Raw genomic sequence first — 20,241 nt, forward strand, 5'->3', positions numbered from 1 at the left:
TCAAGACTGGGAACACATGCTCCACGTGATGCGACTTGTTTTTGAATCCCTTCGTTCAGCGAATCTCACACTCAAGCCGGCCAAATGTACTTTTGGCGCCCGTCAGCTGGATTTTCTCGGTTTTACGATATCGAGCGGTGAGATCCGACCCGGTCCTAAGGTGAACGTTATTAAAAATTTTCCGCCGCCGCGGGACGTCCATGAAGTACGTAGATTCCTAGGTTTGGCGGGCTACTTCCGGCGGTTTATCGTTAATTATGCCAAGTTAGCCGCTCCGCTAACTCTGCTCACTGGTAAAAACGCGCCATTCTGTTGGGCCGAATCACAACAGAATTCTTTTGACGCACTTAAAGACTTGTTGTGCCGGGAGCCGGTAGTCTGCATGTTCGATCCAAAAGCGCCCGTTACTCAGGTGCATACTGATGCGAGCTCGGTGGCACTGTCCGGTATACTTCTACAGGGCCCGACCAGTACAGATTTACATATGGTGTATGCGGTCAGCAAAAAGACCACCGATGCGGAGTCAAGATACCATAGCAGTCGCTTGGAACTGTTCGCAGTAATTTGGTCTTTAAACCGGCTGCGTCCGTACTTACTCGGACTACACTTTACTGTTGTCACTGATTGCCAGTCGCTAATATATCTAAATTTGCATAAGACCGTAAACCCGCAGATAGCTCGTTGGTTCGAGACTTTGCAGCAATTCGACTTTGACATCAAATTCCGGCCAGGTACGCGGATGGCTCATGTGGACGCGCTAAGTCGAGTTGAGCCACCGTCCACTGGCGTCCCTGATATCCCCGTCGACGCCGAACTTGTCGAACGTCTGAACGTGTTCGTTGCCATGTCCGCGACCGACCGGGTGCGTTTCATGCAGCAGGCGGATAGCGCCTCCAAAGAGCTGATCGAGTTGATCACGCGATCCGACACACTCACCGATCATGAGAAACGTGTCGTCGAGCTGTACGAGGTACATGACGGCATCTTATACCGAAGATATGCAGGTCGTCCGTTACTTGTTGTCCCCAGAGCTATGAGAAAGGGAATAGTTATCGGAGCCCATGACTATGGTGGTCATTTCTCACAGGATCGCACGGTGGCTAAGATAACACAGGACTTCTGGTTCACCGGGTTGAAACGATACGTCCGACAGCACATACAGATGTGCTTGGATTGTTTGACCCACAAACGGCCAGCCGGCAAGAAACCGGGTCTCCTCCACCCTATCCCAGCAGGAAGACGACCGTTTGAAGTTGTTCATGTCGATCATCTAGGGCCCTTCGAAACTAGTTCAACAGGTAACCGATATATATTAGTTTTGGTTGACAATATGACTAAGTATACGCATCTGTACGCGAGCCGATCCACTGATGCCGCTGGTGTTGTAAGACGTTTAATTAAGTTCTGTGATACACGTGGAGTACCACGCCGTATTATCAGCGATCGAGGTACTTGTTTTACCAGTAGGTCATTTGAAGATTTCTGTCGACAACGAGGGATCAGCCACACCCTTAATTCCACCCGGCACCCGCAGGCTAACGGGCAAGTGGAAAGGGCAAACAGAACGATTCTACCACTCCTTAGCATGATGACCGGTGATCAACAACGTTGGGACACTCATCTGCCGGAAATCGAACGGCACCTCAACTCGGCGGTGAACAAATCAAGTAGCAAGTCACCCTTCGAAGTCCTACATGGGTACAGCCCACGGTATCACGGCGGCGTCATGTTCGATCACAGCCGCACGCGCGATAATTGGACGGACCCACATGAGCTCCAAGATCATGCACGATCCGCGATCGCGCAAAGTCAGTCGCGTATGAAGGCCTCTTACGATAAGCGTCATCATCAAGGGGTGAAATATGACGTAGGGGAGGTCGTTGTGATGTTGCGACAACCGCGGCCCGACCAAAACTCCAAGTTGCAAGCTAAATATCGGGAACGACCCTTGCAGGTCGTGGAGGTGTTGCCGGGTGACACGTACAGAGTGGCGGAACTGGCCACCGATGGTCGCGAAGTGTACGCGACGACGGCCCACGTGTCACAACTAAAGTCCTGGAAAATTCTTCGCGAGGTTGAAGAGGACCCACCAGACAATGTCCGACACGAGGTCGAGGTTGAAGAGGACCCACCAGACAATGTCCGACACGAGGTCGAGGTTGAAGAGGACCAACCAGACAATGTCCGACAGGAGGTCGAGGTAACACGCTCCGACGAAACCGTCGTAGGGATTACCCGGCCCAGTCGCTCCAGGAGGCGTCCTGTCCGTTTCGAGGATTACCAGCTAGACGAGATATAGGTTTATCTTGGGGGATTTATTTATTTATTTTTTTTTGTAATCTCATCTGTGAAATGATTTTAATGTTGTTCCGCTTATATATATGTATCTATTCGTAGACTTATTATGTTAAAATTATTTGTTAAACTATTGTAAAAAAAAAAAAAAAAACTGTTTGTTATTTCGGTTGCTTGGGATCGGGGGCGATCCCACAGGCCAGGAAGGCCGAATGTTAGCACCCGGTCATTTTGTTTAATCTATGTTATTGTAAGGGCCGAGGCACTGTGTGCCCTGTATTGGTCACACTGCGCCTCGTGCCCACAGAACCAGCACGGACCGCGCGGGCGGCCCGTCCAAAAACAGTTATTCAGTCTGGTTTTTGTAAAGGTCCGGCGACGCCGTTATCGCCGCCGCGTACCTCCGTACAACCGTTTGAATTATAATATATTCTATGAACAGATTCTTACTCGTAACGAAACGAGTCCGTTGTATTACCGATTGTGTTATTTGGAGTGTTTTAACAGACATTATAATTATATTTGTTTTATTCTAACCGAACTAAATAGTTTTTATTTAATTATTATCCTGACCAGTCACGGTTCTCCTTTGTGAACCTTAAGATTTTAAGACAATGTTACACAATTTGTGTGTGCTGATCATTTTCTTCCGGAAGATATGGTGTCTGCATACTCAATCCCACCGGATGTTGCTATTGTAATAGTTAACATTTTTACATTGTTAATTATTTATTATTAAATATTTACTTTTCTATAATCTACAGGAACTTGGAAATAGAAGCAAATATCGCTTAAAAATAGGAGCTATTCCTTCTATTTTTAATTCAAATGTTGAAGATAGAATAATAAATTATGATAATTTAAGACATTCTATTAACTTTGACCACAGCTATGCTAAACGATATTATGGTAAACCATCATGCCGAAAAAAATTATTTGAAAACAGGACTTCTGTGAGTACATTATTCTCTAGTACAATGTGGTCCTAGTTATTTGATGTGCTTTAACATGCCCAATCTACTGAATGCTGAGCTCCATTATACTTAATATGTATTATTGTTTATAAGCTACTACATAATTTAACTTATTTAATGTTTATGTTTTAAAGGATGTTGAAGCTATAAATTTAGATGAATCAGAAATGAGTTTCAAACATAAATTACTGTCAAGTGAATTAAAAGAAGAGCAATTTAAAAAACGCATAAAAACTTTAGAAGTAAATTTTCAGAATTTAATTAAACTATTCATGTTATATTCAGGAGTGGTTATATTTGTAGGATACTATAATGTATTTATTTTAAGTAAATAGATACATGGTTTAAATATAGGTACCAAAATATTCAAGCCATGAGTAAACACTCAAATTTAATCTTCTATTGTTTTAAAATTAATTTTACCAAGTTTTATTATAGGCAAGTATCACTACTATTACTTAATATTCTGTTTTACATTTTCCATTAGGAAAGATCTGATGATTTGTCATTATTTAGTGAATTTAAAAGTAATTTCAATAAAGTAGTTTTGCCAGAAGGATGGTCAACATACATTAGTAATAATGAAATTGTTTTTTACAAACCAAATTTCAATGATGGTAAATTGCTGATTGAAAAACAGTTAGTTTTTAAATGTACATTGGAAGTATGTTTGTACATATATCAATTATCTGTCCAAATGGATAATTTAAGCTTCAAACTTGAATATCCTTTTTCCTTAAAAGATGTATCACAGACAATTGAAAAACTGAACCACAAAAATATTTGTCAAAGTGGTCCTAGTTCAATAAATTTTCCAGGTTACTATATCATAATTGTTTTTATTATTATTTATTTTAATACCCCGTGAGTTCTATATAGTTGCTGTAATAACATTTTTTTTTGCACGCATACAGGAATTCGTGTAAAAACGGCAACTTTAGAAAACAACAATGTGTGGCGTCATCTTAAGTGTCCAATTTTAATAGACCGAAGAAAAAGATGTGAAACTTGTGATCATTTAATTCAATATTTTAGAAGGTGTAAGCAAAGGTCATTAGTTAAACGTTCGTCTTACATCGGAAGTGTTCTTACTCCTACAAGACGTAGGACTTTGACAAAAATTTTAAATGACAAAAAAAAATTAAAAAAATCAAATACAAGGTACCTAGCAGTATAGTTCAAGTTTTTGGATATTCCAAGTATAAATAATTTGATAAATGTATTATATTTTCTTAATATTTAATGAAGTATATGTACATTAAATATATACTAAATTTTCAACAATTTATGTTGGATTACCAAAATAGGAAAGATTAATTATTTTTAAAACAATGCCTATAATCAGGTTCAAGGCCCTGATTAACATACCAAATTGTTTATGATTTTATAAGTTAATTTATTAACATTTATTTATTTATTATTAATTCATTCTCCATATTATGTAGATTACGTAATGTTATTGAAAAATTAAATTTTGAACTGGGAGGTATGCAAGAAAAAATGAAATCATTATCAGATACTTCTGTTAATCAAATACTTGTTTCATCAAATTTAAGTGATCCCCAAAAAATTCTAATTCAAGAAATTTTTAAGACGAGCCAATACAAAAATAAAAAAAACCGACGATATTCTGAAGATTGGATTCTCTTATGTATACTGTTGAAAATTCGGTAGATATACATTATGCATTACATTTTTGGAAATGTGAAGTATAACACATTTTTTTAAATAATTTAAAACTGTTTACAGATCATCATCCACTTACCATTTTTTAAGAGAGCAAGATATCTTACCATTGCCTTGTCTTCGTACTATACGCAAATATTTATCACTTGTGAAGACGAAATGTGGCTTTGATGAGCAATTTTTTCAGCTACTTAAAAAAAAAATGTCATTGCTAAGACCCGAGCAAAGACATGGGATGTTGGTTTTTGACGAGGTATTTCTCCGTGAAAGTTTGAAAGTTGATTCGCAAACATTAACATATATAGGCCTAGAAGATTTTGGCGGTGAAGTATCTACCACAGGTTTAAAAGCCAACCATGGGTTGGTTTTTTTGTTCCAAAGTTTTGCTGCAAATTTCACACAGCCTATTGCTGTGTTTGCTTCTAGGGGTCCTGTTAAAGGTATGTAATAAACCAAAAGATTTTCTAGTTTCTATGTTGTAAGTATTGTTGTTTTTTTGGTTTATTATGTATGTATATACTTAACCATAGTATCTACTTAATAAATAATAATTTATGTTTGTGTATTGTATGATTCATGTTAACTAGAAGACTGATTCTAATTTCTATGTTGTATTATGTTGTTTTATTATATATGTTTATATTTTAACAAATATACTAATTAAATAGTAATTTATGTTTGTGTAGCATGTTTAATGTTTGTTTCTGTTTTTATTATGATGTTAAATATTAGATTTTTTGATTTTGTCTGCCCTATCGTGTCTCATATGAAAACAATGGATTAAAAAATGGTATTCAGATATTATTCTTTAAATACTTATTGCACCTGAAAAATATTTAAATAATTAATTATTTTAGGTGTAGTTCTGACTCAATTGATAATTAAAGCCATCAGTTTGTTAGAAAATGCTGGTGCAATAGTGGATGGATTGGTATCAGATGGAGCTAGTAGTAACAGAAAACTATGATCTGAACTAGGTATTAGTGGGGAGAAAGGTTCCGTGAAAAACAAATTTGATCACCCTTTAGATGATCACAGGCAAATTTTTGTATTTTCTGATGCATGTCATCTTATAAAGAATGTGCGAAACAGATTATATCACAAAAAAGGGTTAAGGGTAAATAACATAAAAACTTTTCATTATAATTTTTAAAATCTTTTTTTTCATAACATTATTGTAGGTCACACCTGAAGCACCATACATTAGATGGGCTCATTATATTGAGGTGTATAAGTGTGATATGAATAGAAGTTCTAATGCTCCTTCAAGAGTTTGTCCCAGAATTACTGAAAGACATTTAGCTCCTGATAATTTTAGCAAAATGTCTGTTAAACTTGCCACTCAAGTAAATATACTTAGATTAAAAATCTTGAAGATAAGTACAAATGTTTATCTTTTATGTTGACACATTAAGTTTAGTTTTTTACAAAAATATTAACTTTTAGATTTTAAGTGACTCGATGGCCAAAGGTATTGAGTTTTACAGGGATTATATTAAAATTGATAGTTTGAAAAATAGTAATGAAACTCAACAGTTCACAGACCGTTTCAATAAATTATTTGACACCTTTAATAGAAAACATCCTAAGGAAGGGATAAAAATGAAAAGCAAAGACTTTGAAGTATTTTTATTCACTCATTACATCAGTGGTTCCCAATTGGTTGTGTAGATATTGTACTCTAATGATATTTTTATTTTAAGTTAACCCATAATTAAATTGTAAAAGATAATTGCAATAATTTTGTAATAATATTTTATAATGTTTAAATAACTATGTAAAATCAAGTGTTGAATTAAATAAATCTTTTTGAGAAAATGTGTGTCTACAAAAAGGTTTGTAATATTAAAATTAATCGTACATTAAATGTAAGTAAAATAAGAAAAGTTATAGCTAGAGGTCCGTGGCTTCACACTAATTGGGAAGAACTGCATTACATAATGTTTTAATCATAAATATATATGATGTTACATATTTTATTGATTTAATTATTGAGTTTTTGATTTATGAAACAAGGTTTTAGAAGATACTCTATTATGGTTGGATAATTGGGAGGATCAAGTAATTAGACAAAAAATATCAAAAGAAGAATATTTAACGAAATCTACAGCAGAAGGTTTACGAGTCACAATTACTTCAACAATAGAGTTATCTACATATCTTCTGGAAAACTGCAAATTTAAATATGTATTGTCTTCTAAATTCAATCAAGACCGACTAGAAGTAAACTCGACTAATAACTAATTGTTGCTTAACATTCTTTTTTAACCTTATTAATTTTTTTTTTTTTAACTAGCAATTCTTTGGTATGGCCAGACAAGTTAACGGGCCTAACGATCACCCGTGTACAGCAACATTTTTGCAAGTATATAAGATGTTGTCTGTATACTCTATCTTAAAACCTCCAAAAACTGGTAATTGTAAGATTTTAGAAACTAATACAACAAAAATAAGTATTAGTGATTTAAAAACTGTATTTAACAATAAAATAATAAATGAACAAGAAGAAAAGTTGAAATCCTTAAAACAGAAACTGGATTTGCTGGCTGTACAAGAGATCAGCATAGACAATGTTTTTGATAATAATATACATAACTACTACAACGCTGGAGCCAAAGATTGTGTTATTTATTATATATGTGGATATATAACAAAAAATTTCACTAAAAATTTTACTTGCGATGTTTGCAGAACAGCAGTAATGGGTCAGTTCTATAATACAGTAAAATTAAAAATAATTTAATACTTAAATTTTTTTTCTAGGTAAAACATCATACTTGGATAAACCAGAAGCTACACTGGTAAATCTGAAGTCCAAAGGTGGTTTAACTCATCCAAATGTGTTTGTTTTCAACATATTATCTGCTGTTGAATTATCTTTTGAAAAATTCTGTGACAATAATGATGTGTTTGAACTCACTTTGGAACATTTTTTTTCGGAATATGGACCAATTCAGTTTCCATGTCAAGACCATAAAAGTGATGTACTAATGTCTATTATATCGTATTACATTATTACGAGAATGCATCAGTACACACTTATAATGAACAAAAATAAAAATAAAAATAATGCGAAAAAAAAAAATTGTCAAAGCTTGTTTGTACCTAAAAACAATAAAATTTAAATTTAAAATATTGCAATGTTGTTATTATTTTATATTATAAGTAGAGTTAGGATGTTGATGACCTAAAAACATACAAAAGAGCCCTAAAAAAGTGTAAAAATGACCTTAAAAATTATCTAAAACACTAATAAGTGTAAAAAAAGTAAGTGAAAAAACTTATTTATAAATAATAAATGCGATAAAAGTAATCACCAAAAAAACCCCACAATAATAATATTAAAATTATTTTTTATTAATAGTCCAAATTTAAAGTTAGATTTTAAATAAATTAAATTTGTTTCCAAACTTTGGTGTAACAATTGCCCTAAAATCTATAATTTAAGAAAAATGCCCAACATTGTACAAAAAGCACAAAAAATGCACAAAAAGACGAAAAAATGAAAAAATGACTTAATAAAATTAGAATATTCTGCATCAATGGTGCATGAAAACATTTTTTAGTTAGGATAGCATTGTATAAAGTAAAAGGAAAAAAAATGCAAAAGTCATCAACATCCTAACTCTAATTATAAGATTGTCATCATTAAAACTGAATAATAGATGGCACTGTTTTCCGAAAACTCCCTAATCATTTTGACATTTCGGTTCCACTGATAATGCTTCGAGACCAGTCCATTATAATCATAGTTCGTGATTCTTATATTATCTATGCTGACAAGGCCCCGAACATGCAATGATAATATTTTGTCTACCAAAGTTGTTATCAAATATCGCATACTATTATACAATTATTCAATTATTTGCTCAAAACATACTCTAAGTAGTCTAAGTCTCTAACTTAACGACGTAGGTAACTGGTAAGAAAGTATTGTAGTTGTACGAATTCCAAAATATTATTATAAGAAACAAATTCTGCAATATGTTAATTACTATACATTTTAGCATGATGGTTAGACTTTTATTTTTTTAGACTTTATAGTTAGTATTATATAACCATTTTTGAATTCATTATTACATCAATTATTTACTATTAGTTTATAACTGTCATTTTACAATAATAACAAATAGTTATGTATTATTCATTCAATATAATAGTTACCTAGTTACTTATGTTACTATTAGTTATTTATGTATTGCAAAATCTGTTTATTATAATACTATTTATGATTATAGCAACTGTCAATATTTACTCCTTAACATATTTAATACCACAGGGTACTTATTTGGTAATAGGAAATAAAATGAAAATGTTTATTATGTTTATAGAAAAATGGATACTTATGATATTGAAATGGCGTTAGAAGATGACTATGATATTTCAGATAGTGAATTTTATGACTCAGATAATGATCCTGAATTTGTTTTAAATAATCATCGTAATGAATCAGATTCTGGTGATAGTGATGATAATCTACTAGGTAGCGTAGACAATTTACCAAATAGCAGTGACAGTGAAACAATGACATCCTTTTCTGATATTAGTTTAAATTTCACCTGGGAAGATTATGATATAGAGAACCATAAGATATTTCAGTTTACTGGTAATGAAGGCCTTCAAACACATACTGTAAATATAAATTCAACTCCTATTGATATTTTTAAATTATTTTTTAATAATGATTTAGTTAATTTAATTGTTTGTGAAACTAATGTTTGTGCCAATCAAGTACTCCAATCAACTAGAATTTCTAGAAATTCTAGAATGAATAATTGGACAGATACTAATTCCCAGGAAATTCAAGTGTTTTTTGGTATTTTTATATGGATGGGCTTAAATGTTAGACCAGCATTATCTGATTATTGGTCTAATGACCCATTATACAAAAATGATTTTATATCACATCTAATGACACACAATAGATTTGAGCTATTAATGAGGATGTTACATTTCAATGATAACCAAATACCTAATCCAAATGACAAATTAGTAAAAATCAGACCCTTTCTTACATTGTTGAAAAATAATATTCAGTCAGTTTATTCAGTTGGTGAAAAAATGGTAATTGATGAAAGTATGATTGCCTGGAGAGGTTGTCTAGGGTTTAAGCAATACATTCCAGGAAAAAAACATAAATTTGGTGTCAAAGTTTTTAAACTTTGTACTGGGAACGGTTACACATATGATTTTGAAATATATTCTGGTCAAGAGGTAAACACAGTAACAGCTACAGGAAATGTTGGCGAAAAGATTGTGATGAAACTTACCAATAATTTATTAAATGCAGGACGAACATTATACACAGATAACTTTTACACAAGTTGTGTTTTAGCTCGCGTGTTACTTCAAAATAAAACCCATTTAATTGGGACTCTTCGAAAAAATCGGAAATATCTTCCTAAAGATGTTGTAGGAGCTAAATTAAAAAAAGCTGAGGTTGTTGGAAAACAGTGTCAAGATGGTATTGTAGTTTTGAAATGGAAGGACAAATGTGATGTCCTGATGTTATCAACTTGTCATGGACTAGAACAGGAACAAATTCCAACAAGAAATAAGAGAGCAAGTCCTAATTCTATAACATTAACTCCAAGAATGAAGCCCAAAGTAATCATTGATTACAATACAGGAAAATGTGGTATCGACAAATCTGATCAAATGGTTTCATATGCTTGTGTAAATAGAAGAGGAGTAAAATGGTACAGAAAAGTTGCATTAGAACTCATTACTGGAATGGCTATGGTAAACGCTTGTATAATTTTTAAAGAATTAACTAAGTCCAAAATAACTATAATTTCTTTTCGACGTGAAGTTTGTAAATCATTACTTGGAATAGAAACACAAAATAGACTTCCTCCAACAAAACCAATGATTCATATTCTTCAGCCAAGAACCGGTGGTGGTACAAGTGATAGAAAACAGTGTGTTTTATGTTATGAAAACTTAACAAAATTAAAAAAGTTAAGCAGGGATGAAGCAAGGAAAAGGGTTAAAAAAGTCAAAACATTTTGCAATGGATGTCCAAAAAAGCCAACAATGTGTTTTGAGTGTCACTGTCACATTGCAAAACAAAAATAATAATCTTTTTAATGTTTTAATGACCTTTTCTGTTTTTTTAATATTATATTCACTTTGTTGAACTTTACTTTTGTAAGAACTAAAAAGATTTACTTACTATTTGTTTTGTTTGAATATTATAAAAATTGTTAATATGAATATTTTTAATTATGAGCTTGTGAAGTTTTAAATTTTATATAGGTATCATCAATTTGTTTAAACTATTTCAGTAAGGGTAACTGTATTAAATTTATTTTAATTTGATAAATATATGTTATGAAAAATAAAATGATAAATCATTGCCGGTTGGCTCATGTATCTATATTTCAAATCAATTTTTGTTACAGAAATATTGTTTTAACAAAAAAATGGCTTAGGAAAAAGTTTCTTAAAATTTAATTTTATATATATTCCAATTTTAATATTTTTTTTTTTTTTTTTTGCAATTTTTGTATCATGCATAATAATGTATGTACACATTGTTAATGATTATATTATGAATTAACATGTTCTCAAGAATATTTTTGAGCAGAAAAAGTATTAAAAATGAATAATTATGAGTAAAAAAAATTGAATATAAAAAAAAAAGGTTGTCAGTCATAAATGACTGACGTGGCCACAATGCCAATATCTATGTCAGTCACATATGACTGACAAAGCGCGAGGATACGAATTAGGAAAATATTCGAGAATCTGAATTGATAACTAAGAGTCAGTCATATATGACTGACATGGCAGTAAGAGTCTGTGCTAGAAGTAGAATGGCCGAATGTTAGCGTCATTAATTTTAATTGTTTATTTTAATTGTAAAGTGGGACACACTGTCACCGCTCGCCTCCACCGTCACGACGGCGGAGACGCGCGAGTGGCGAGAGTGCGACGCTGAGTCTGTTTTTGAGTGCGGTCGACGTTCACAACGCCGTAACTACTTATTCGGTAGTAAGCAAATCGCCGCTCGATTACTTCTGCCGACGCGATTGACGATCCGATCGACGAGCTGTTTAAATTTATTGTGTTAAACCTAATCATCTTTGTGTATATTAAATAATAACGCTATTTATATTATTATTAAACTCAGTTCTCTATCTTTATTCTCGCCCTACACTGTCTGTTTCTTTCCTTTTTGATAATTGGCCTAACACAACTTATTTCTATTGAAGAGCCAGACACAAATAATGAGTCTCCTACACAGTATAGATCAGTTCAAAGTATTTCAAGAAGACTATCTTATGCTAATAAATTAGATTATCTTAAGAATTGGTTTGATAATTTACCAAAACTTCCCTCCCATTATTGTCGTAAAAGAACAGAACAAATTTATTTTGAAGGGCCATTCAAAGATGTGCAAGCAATATATAATTTATACACAGAAAAATGTATTTCAGATAAATTAGCTCCATTTAGTAAAGCTTTTTTTGTCAAGTATAAAAAAGAAAATAAGTTTTCAATGTTTAAACCTAGAAAGGACAAATGTGATATGTGTACTTCGTATGAAGTTGGCCAAGTCTCAGAAAATAAAATGGCTGTACATATAGCTCATAAAGATCGTGCTCGGGCTGAGAAAGAATTTGATAAACCATTTTCCAAAGAAAATAGGGCTCATGTATTTACAATGGACATGCAAGCAGTTAAATTATGCCCATATCTTCAAGCTAGTGCATTATATTATAGCATGAAGTTAAAAGTACACAACCTAACTATATACAATATTGGCAATGATGAATGCCACAACTATTGGTGGTATGAGACTGAAGGAAACCTAGAAGTATCTGTCTTCACCACAATACTGGTTAAACATCTTGAGAAGGTTTGCCTCGACCAAAAACCAATAGTTGTGTATACAAATGGGTGTGGATACCAAAACAGAAATGTAGTACTTTCTAATGGCTTGTTAAAATACTCTATGAAATATAAGGTAAGTGTAACACAAAAATATCTAATAAAGGGACATACACAGATGGAAGTTGACAGTGTCCATAGTCTAATTGAGCGAAGTTGTAAAGAAAAAGATATATTTTTACCCACAGACTACGTGAGATATACTCTGAATGCAAGAAAGTTTCCAACTCCACTTAATGCTGAATTGCTAACCCATACTTTCTTTCATGACTATAAAAAAACCTTATTTATAATTCCATTAGGCCTGGGAAGACTGTGGGGGATCCTGAGTGTAAGGATTTAAGAGGACTGATGTATGATCCCTCAGGAATTATATATTATAAATTAAAATTTGATGATCCTTGGGCTGTTACCCCAACGCGCAACAAGAAACAAGGCTGTCCTTGCTGAAGAAGCCCTACAGCCATTATACACAGGACCTCTAAAACTTACTAGAAGTAAATGGAACGATTTACAAAAATTGAAAGAAATTTTTCCTGTGGATGTGCACCCTTTTTATGACACACTACCATATGAATCTGCTTTCAAAGAAAGAAAACAGAAAATGTGATTTTAGTTAATATTTGCTATTTTGTACATAATATTTTAAATAACATAAGAATACAAACGACTGTTAATTGTTAAAATGAAATACTTAAATACTATTGTTAACTATTGTTTATTTTTTATTTTGTTTCAAAGTTATTTTTATTTATTTTAATTTTTTAATTTTTAATTTGAAACAGTATGACTGTCTAATGTTAAGATCCTTACCAATGTTGAATTATTAAAACTTTTAAGTGTTAACTGTTAAGTTTTATATTATACCAAGTAATTTGGTAACTAATGTGCAATAAAAATAAATCTATTTTAAATAAAAGTAAGCAAGAAGCTACACATTGATATTATGTTGATTTGTATAAATGTTTTTTTTTATTTATCCATATTTTTAAAATGAGTATAAACATTAATAAATAATATTGTATTATTTATTTAATAATATTATGCTAGGAACCTACTATTAGTATTTTTATAAATTTCAACCATATAAAAGCACTGCTCAATAACACGTATCTCACAAAAACTTTAGTAAATACCACGTAACTACACTAAATTTTAAACAGTAACCAAATTTGAAGAATTTTATTAAAAATAATGTCAAAAAATCATAACTTAAATTTAAACTTGAAAAAAAAAATAGGTATATAATATATGTTGATATTTATTCAGTTTTTTCACTCTCCTGAACAATTGGTAAAATGTAGATACAGTAGGGTCTCGATAATCCGAACGAGATTGGGGAAAGGGGTCGTTCGGATTAGCGATTTGTTCGGATTACCTATGGCTTAAAAAAAAAACATCAATTTTATTTTTATTTAAAATATGAAATTTTATTTTTATTTGTATTAATCGTGTAAAAACTCGTTATTTCAAAAGACATTGAATACATAAAAATATTAATATTAATTATGAACTTTACCATTTAAAATATTGATTTTTTTTTGTACATTGGTTCCCGTTATGAATTGGTAGCCTTGTCCCACATAATTGAAAAACTTTATTACCGGAAAATATTATTTATAAATACATACATAATATGTACATATTATGGCGATAAGATAATTCTCAAGCCCGTTCGGATTACCGCGTCTTTCGGATTAGCCTGTGTTCGGATAATCGAGACCCTACTGTACGTGGTATTGTCATAAGTGTAACGCTGTGCAATTCCTAATAATAATGTTAGTAATTTTATTTTAAACTTTAATATTATTAGTTATAAAGTATATTTTGTTTCTTATGAAGTGAATTACGTAAACACAAAGAGTGCATTTGTTGTTTTAATATCACCACAATTTTGATATATTTTGTATTTTTTAAATTTTGTTGTTATATTGTACATTTGACAATTTAAAAAAAAATGTTATAAGGAAAAAAGTTTAATTTTGTTGTGTTTGAATACTTATTGTTTCAAGTTTTAATTCTAAAATGTATTGAATAAAATATTGTATAAATCATAAGTAAATTGTTCAGTTCCTAATAATAAAGTATAATTCAGATTTAATGTGTTACCTTTTTTTTTTTTTTTTAATATTTCTCCTAATTAGGTAATTCATAGTTTGTATTAATAACAGAATCTAAAAATATTAACTATATGAAATATGAATTGTAAAATAAAAAAAACCAAATAAAATAATATTATCATTTTATACCACGTAAGTACATTTTATAATTTTTGAAATAGGCCATTCAGCATTTTGATCGACGAATCGACTGATATAAGTGTATTAAAGTTTTTAGGTATAACTATCACATATTTTGACATTTGTTTTAAACAAATTACCTCAACATATTTGTCACTTGTTCAGTTAGAGGAGTGTGACGCAAACGCAATTGTTCATGCAATTAAATCGACATTACACAGCAAACAATTAAACCTCCAAAAGTTATGTGGTATTAGAACAGACAATGCGTCTGTTATGGTTGGCATAAACAATGGGGTCTATAAAAAACTTAAAGAAGAGATCCCTGCATTAATTCATGTCCCTTGTATTTGTCATTCTTTGCAGTTGGCTGTATCTGCTGCTGCAGCTGATGCATTACCTCGAAATATTGGATATATTATAAGAGAGACTTACAATTGGTTTGCTCACTCTTCTTTGCGCCAGGCTGAGTATAAAAATATGTATAAAGCAATAAATGATGGACATGACCCTTTGAAAATAGTTCGGTCCTGTGATACCAGATGGATGTCTATTGAATCTGCGGTTGCTCGCATTTTGCATCAGTGGACTGAGTTGAAAACATTATTTGTTATAACAAAAAATAAAAATAAATGTTATGCAGCTGACATCCTATATGAAATGTACAATGATCCCAACAATTTAGCATACTTAACATTTTTACACCCAATTTTAGAAGAAGTACAAATGGTTAATAAATCATTTGAGTCAAGTTCAGCAGATATTAGTAAATTAATTAATGATTTAACCAACCTTGTAAAATCGATTTCCAAAAGATTTGTCAATCCTAACTGTCGACAAAATCCTTTAACCACCAACATGGATTCGTATACAATACAACAAGTTTATTTTGGTTATAAATTTGAACAAATACTAAGTATCAGTAAATCAAATGACGAAAAAAAATGACAACTAAAAGAAAGATGTTTGCGGTTCCATCGAGTTTTACTAAAACAGCTACAGCAAAGGCTGCCAAAAAACATAGATATTTTGGAAACAATATCATCGTTATCAGTTCAAAATACTTTAAAAGTAATAAAAGATCCTTTAACTTGACTTTCACAACTACTTAATATTGATGTACAAACAATTGATAAAATAAATATACAATGGTCAAATATTTTAAGTGTTAAGTGGATGGAAAAATCAAACACTATAAAATTTTGGAACGAGGTTTTATCATATACAGATGCTAGTGGTTTGAATCCTTTTCAAGATCTTGCAAATTTGGCAATGCAAATATTAGTTCTTCTTTGATCAAATGCCGAGGTGGAACGTCTTTTCAGTCAAATGAATGTAGTCAAAACTAAGTTTAGGAATAGAATGGGTTTAAAACTATTGGATTCTATTTTAACCGTCAGATTTAATGTGTTACCTTTTTTTTTTTTTTAATATTTCTCCTAATTAGGTAATTCATAGTTTGTATTAATAACAGAATCTAAAAATATTAACTATATGAAATATGAATTGTAAAATAAAAAAAACCAAATAAAATAATATTATCATTTTATACCACGTAAGTACATTTTATAATTTTTGAAATAACTTGTATCGTCATGATGTAATACCATGGAAACTTTTTTTGTTGGAATAACACGTATCTACACTAAAAAAATTAAAACTAATGAAATTTATTGAAATAACTAAAAATTAGTGAATAAATTATATTTTTTTTAGTAAATATTAAAGAATTGAGGATTTTCCTCAATAGGAAGCTGCTTTGGGAGACCAACTCAAAAGCAAAAGAACACACTAACATGTTCAGTGGGGGCACATTATCTTTTTGAAGAATTAATAAAAATACTCGTAAAATTTAAATTATAAATTATATTGTATGGTGTATTTGATCAAGTTCTTAAGCCGCGTACACACTTGTAACATTAGCGAGTAACATCCTTTGATGCGACTCAATTTACCGACAACTGGTGGAACGGTGTTACGGCGTTACAGCGTAACAGAAGATGTTACAAGTGTGTACACGGCTTTAGATAATACACAATGTTGAGATCCTTTAGAACAACTGGAAGAAGGTAATTGTGTAATAATTCTAATGTTTGCATCTGGTATCATTCTTCAACACTTAACAATGGCGTGTTTAGGAAGTGGGTCCGGTGGGTAAGTGCCCACCCACATTTTTATATAAGTACTAGACTAATATATAATAAAAATACTTAAACTTATAAATAGATCAAATTTTTGTATGAGGAGGGGGTAAAACCATTCTGAACTTAATTTTTGTGGCCCATCCACAAAAAAAGTTCTGGACACGCCACTGGCACTTAAGTGTAAGGAATAAAACAGGTCCTTAACTTTAAGATCAAATTTTAATATAACTATATTATAGACAGGAGTCATTTTTATAATTATCCCATCATATTTTTGTATTTTTAAAAATAGAAAATTCATTATTCATTATTCATTAGATAAAAATTAATCAATTAATTAATAATAATTAACAGATTATTAATTATATATTATTTATTACAAGGTAATTTTCCAACTCCACTGAATAAATCAACATTCTATTTGACAAAATTTCCCTTTCAATTTGTATCTTAACTACCTCATTAAATTTATATTTCAGTCTTACAAATTACAATATCAAACTTTATTTCTATATTTAATCCATTTTTTTTTTTACATTTCCCATGTATACTTGTATCTATTTTAACCTCATCCAAACATAAAGATTTATACACTTCATTTTCTTTTTCTACTCTGTTAACCTGATTATTTTCATTTTTTATTTTAATTTTGTACATCAACAAAATGATTTTTAATTACACGAATTCTATAAAACTTCCAGACACTCATTTAAGCCATGTACTTTACCACAATATTGTAACAATTAAATATATAAGTTTTTACCTTACCATTTTCCTTAGGTGTCTTGTTTGAATGTTCATTGCTGTACTGTTACGATATTTTCTCTCACTGCTTTTTTCTTTTTTCCTTGAAACTTTGTTAAATGAAACTTGTTAAATTTTTTCATTCTTCTTGATTATATTAATTTTAGTTTAACTTTCTTGTACCACTAATTTTCTGTTAATTTCTGCATGTTCAGTTATTTGACGATGCCTCAAGACTTTATCAAGGCTCAAGTCTTCATGTAGCAATTTTGATTGAAGGACTTTGTAACTGATACCAAGTATGATCTGAATTTGTAACAATTTGTCTTTTATTTCCCTTAAGTCACAATTTTTTATGAGATCTATTGGTTCAACATAAAATTTATTGAACATTTAACTGGAGTCCTATTTTCTCATGAAAAATGTATAGTTTCCCATTACTTTGTTTCTCTTTGGTATACAGTACCCTTCTAACTTTAAAAAAATAATATTGAAAGTTTATTTTTTATTATCAATGTTAAATGGTCCATAACTCCATCACTGTTAACTAAATTTAGTAAACGTATTACCAATAGCTTTTCCTGTTTTGTAGAAGTTTCCATGGCTTCGAAAAATATCAAAATGTTTTCTTTAAATAATTTTGAATTTTCAGCAACATTTCCAGTTAATTTTGAACATTCTGGTTTATTTAATTAAATGATTGACGATTGTATGCGGAACCCTTTGGTTCACTTAAATTTTTTAATATGTTTTAATACACAATGTAAGAAATTAGGAAGCATAAAATACATTAGTAACATTTTATTAATTATTTAAGTCATAACTGATGCCAAGTATTTCTAAATTTAAAATTAAAACGATTTTCACATAATAATATAATATACGATAGAACGACTGAAACATGACAAAACAGATTTTGTCATGGACTGAACGATGCGTTACTTCAATCATGATATAACCACAGAACAATATATAACTAAGTTAGTTATTTCATGACTTCAATAGTTCAATGCTATATTGCTATCTTATCGCGGTAAATACAGAAAAATACCGTCGTGTCTGTGTATAGACATAACCTAAAAAACGTTAACGAGTTTTACACATAGACCTCATATCTATGGTTTATGGTCTATGGTCTATGGTTTTACAGTATTATCAGTTATCACAACATCACTACCACGATTAAAGATATCTTTAATCGTGATCACTACATCAGCTTGTAGCAAAAAATATATTGAATATCTGAATAATAAACGATTTTAATAAAAATTAAACACATTAAACTATAATGTTAATTAAAACCACGGACTTAGTCACTAAGATATTCAGTGCTGGACACGACAAGGTTTTTGTTGGAGGGTGTGTGGAGGTTGATCGCCATATGACGTTATAGAACAGGCGGTGTGCACATTATAGATATAAAAAATTGGATAGGCCATTTTTGCTTATCATACGGAAACGAACATGAAAATATTTTGATGTTATAGAAGTGTTATAACGTTATAACACAAATATATGTATATAATTTATTATAAGACCTCTGCCTTAATGAGAGACATTGATAAAAACATTCTTTCTCTCTTCCTCATATCGGCACACGGCACACCTCTCTATTTTATTAATATAGCCCTGACCTATCCATTCTTTAATGCAGGGGCGTCATTCCAGGTTTTTTTTTGGGTGTGCGAAGTTTCAAGCAGGCCATTTTGAAATTTCACCAGACTATATAAAAATAGATATACATACGTAATGTATATTATCCCGCATTCAATTACTTCCATACATTATAGACCGGTTACAACTTGATTTTAATCATACAAATAATTGTGAATTCGTGGCTCGTGCATGATTTTAGGCTTCAGCAAGGCGCAGGCCAATTGTAACATTCTAAAAGTAAGGGGTGCAACCGCACATCCTGCCCCCCCCAAATGACGCCCCTGCTTTAATGTCTATAGATTTGAAGGAACAAATATTTATGTGAGGTATGTAATTCGTGTTTGGTGGAAGAACAAAATCAAGAGACTTCGTTACTTCTTGAATTAAATACTCGAGGAAAGTTAATAAATGTTTCGTCAGATATTCATAAAATGTGTTTAGCAACTGAATAAACTCAGATGTAGCCCTTAATTCCACTATGTAGATATAATATTGTAATTGTTAACTAATTTTAAATAACTGTAAATTTGTAAACTAATGGCCACAGAAGCCGATGTTTTATATAAGATCAATAAAAAAAAAAAAAAAAACAGATGATATTTAAAA

General features: G+C 31.2%; 1 protein-coding gene and 1 long non-coding RNA gene across 2 annotated transcripts in view; one reads left to right on the plus strand and one right to left on the minus strand.

The window, feature by feature from the left end:
• Positions 1–20,189, minus strand: part of LOC149058002 (uncharacterized) — a 79,378-nt gene extending 59,189 nt beyond the window's left edge. The window contains exon 1 of the long non-coding RNA XR_016190071.1: positions 18,004–20,189. This is a non-coding gene — a long non-coding RNA (uncharacterized LOC149058002). The remainder of the gene's footprint in view (positions 1–18,003) is intronic.
• On the plus strand, positions 2,911–5,922 carry LOC149058006 (uncharacterized). Its single transcript, XM_089220484.1, has 7 exons — positions 2,911–2,992; positions 3,060–3,248; positions 3,757–4,087; positions 4,184–4,430; positions 4,715–4,939; positions 5,019–5,395; positions 5,813–5,922. Exons 1-7 carry the CDS (start codon positions 2,954–2,956, stop codon positions 5,920–5,922), a joined length of 1,518 nt encoding a protein of 505 aa, XP_089076610.1. The 5' UTR covers positions 2,911–2,953.
• Positions 20,190–20,241: the final 52 nt, after the last annotated feature.

The sequence above is a fragment of the Diuraphis noxia genome, unplaced genomic scaffold (assembly GCF_037042655.1).
Source record: "Diuraphis noxia isolate RWA-SAM2 unplaced genomic scaffold, SU_Dnox_SAM2 contig0002, whole genome shotgun sequence".
NCBI lineage: Eukaryota > Metazoa > Arthropoda > Insecta > Hemiptera > Aphididae > Diuraphis > Diuraphis noxia.

Coding starts and splice junctions, on each gene's coding strand:
- LOC149058006 (XM_089220484.1), top strand. CDS start 2,954: ATGGTGTCTGCATACTCAATCCCACCGGATGTTGCTATT. Junction 4,088..4,183: donor TAGTTCAATAAATTTTCCAG/GTTACTATATCA, acceptor GCACGCATACAG/GAATTCGTGTAAAAACGGCA. Junction 4,940..5,018: donor TGTATACTGTTGAAAATTCG/GTAGATATACAT, acceptor AACTGTTTACAG/ATCATCATCCACTTACCATT.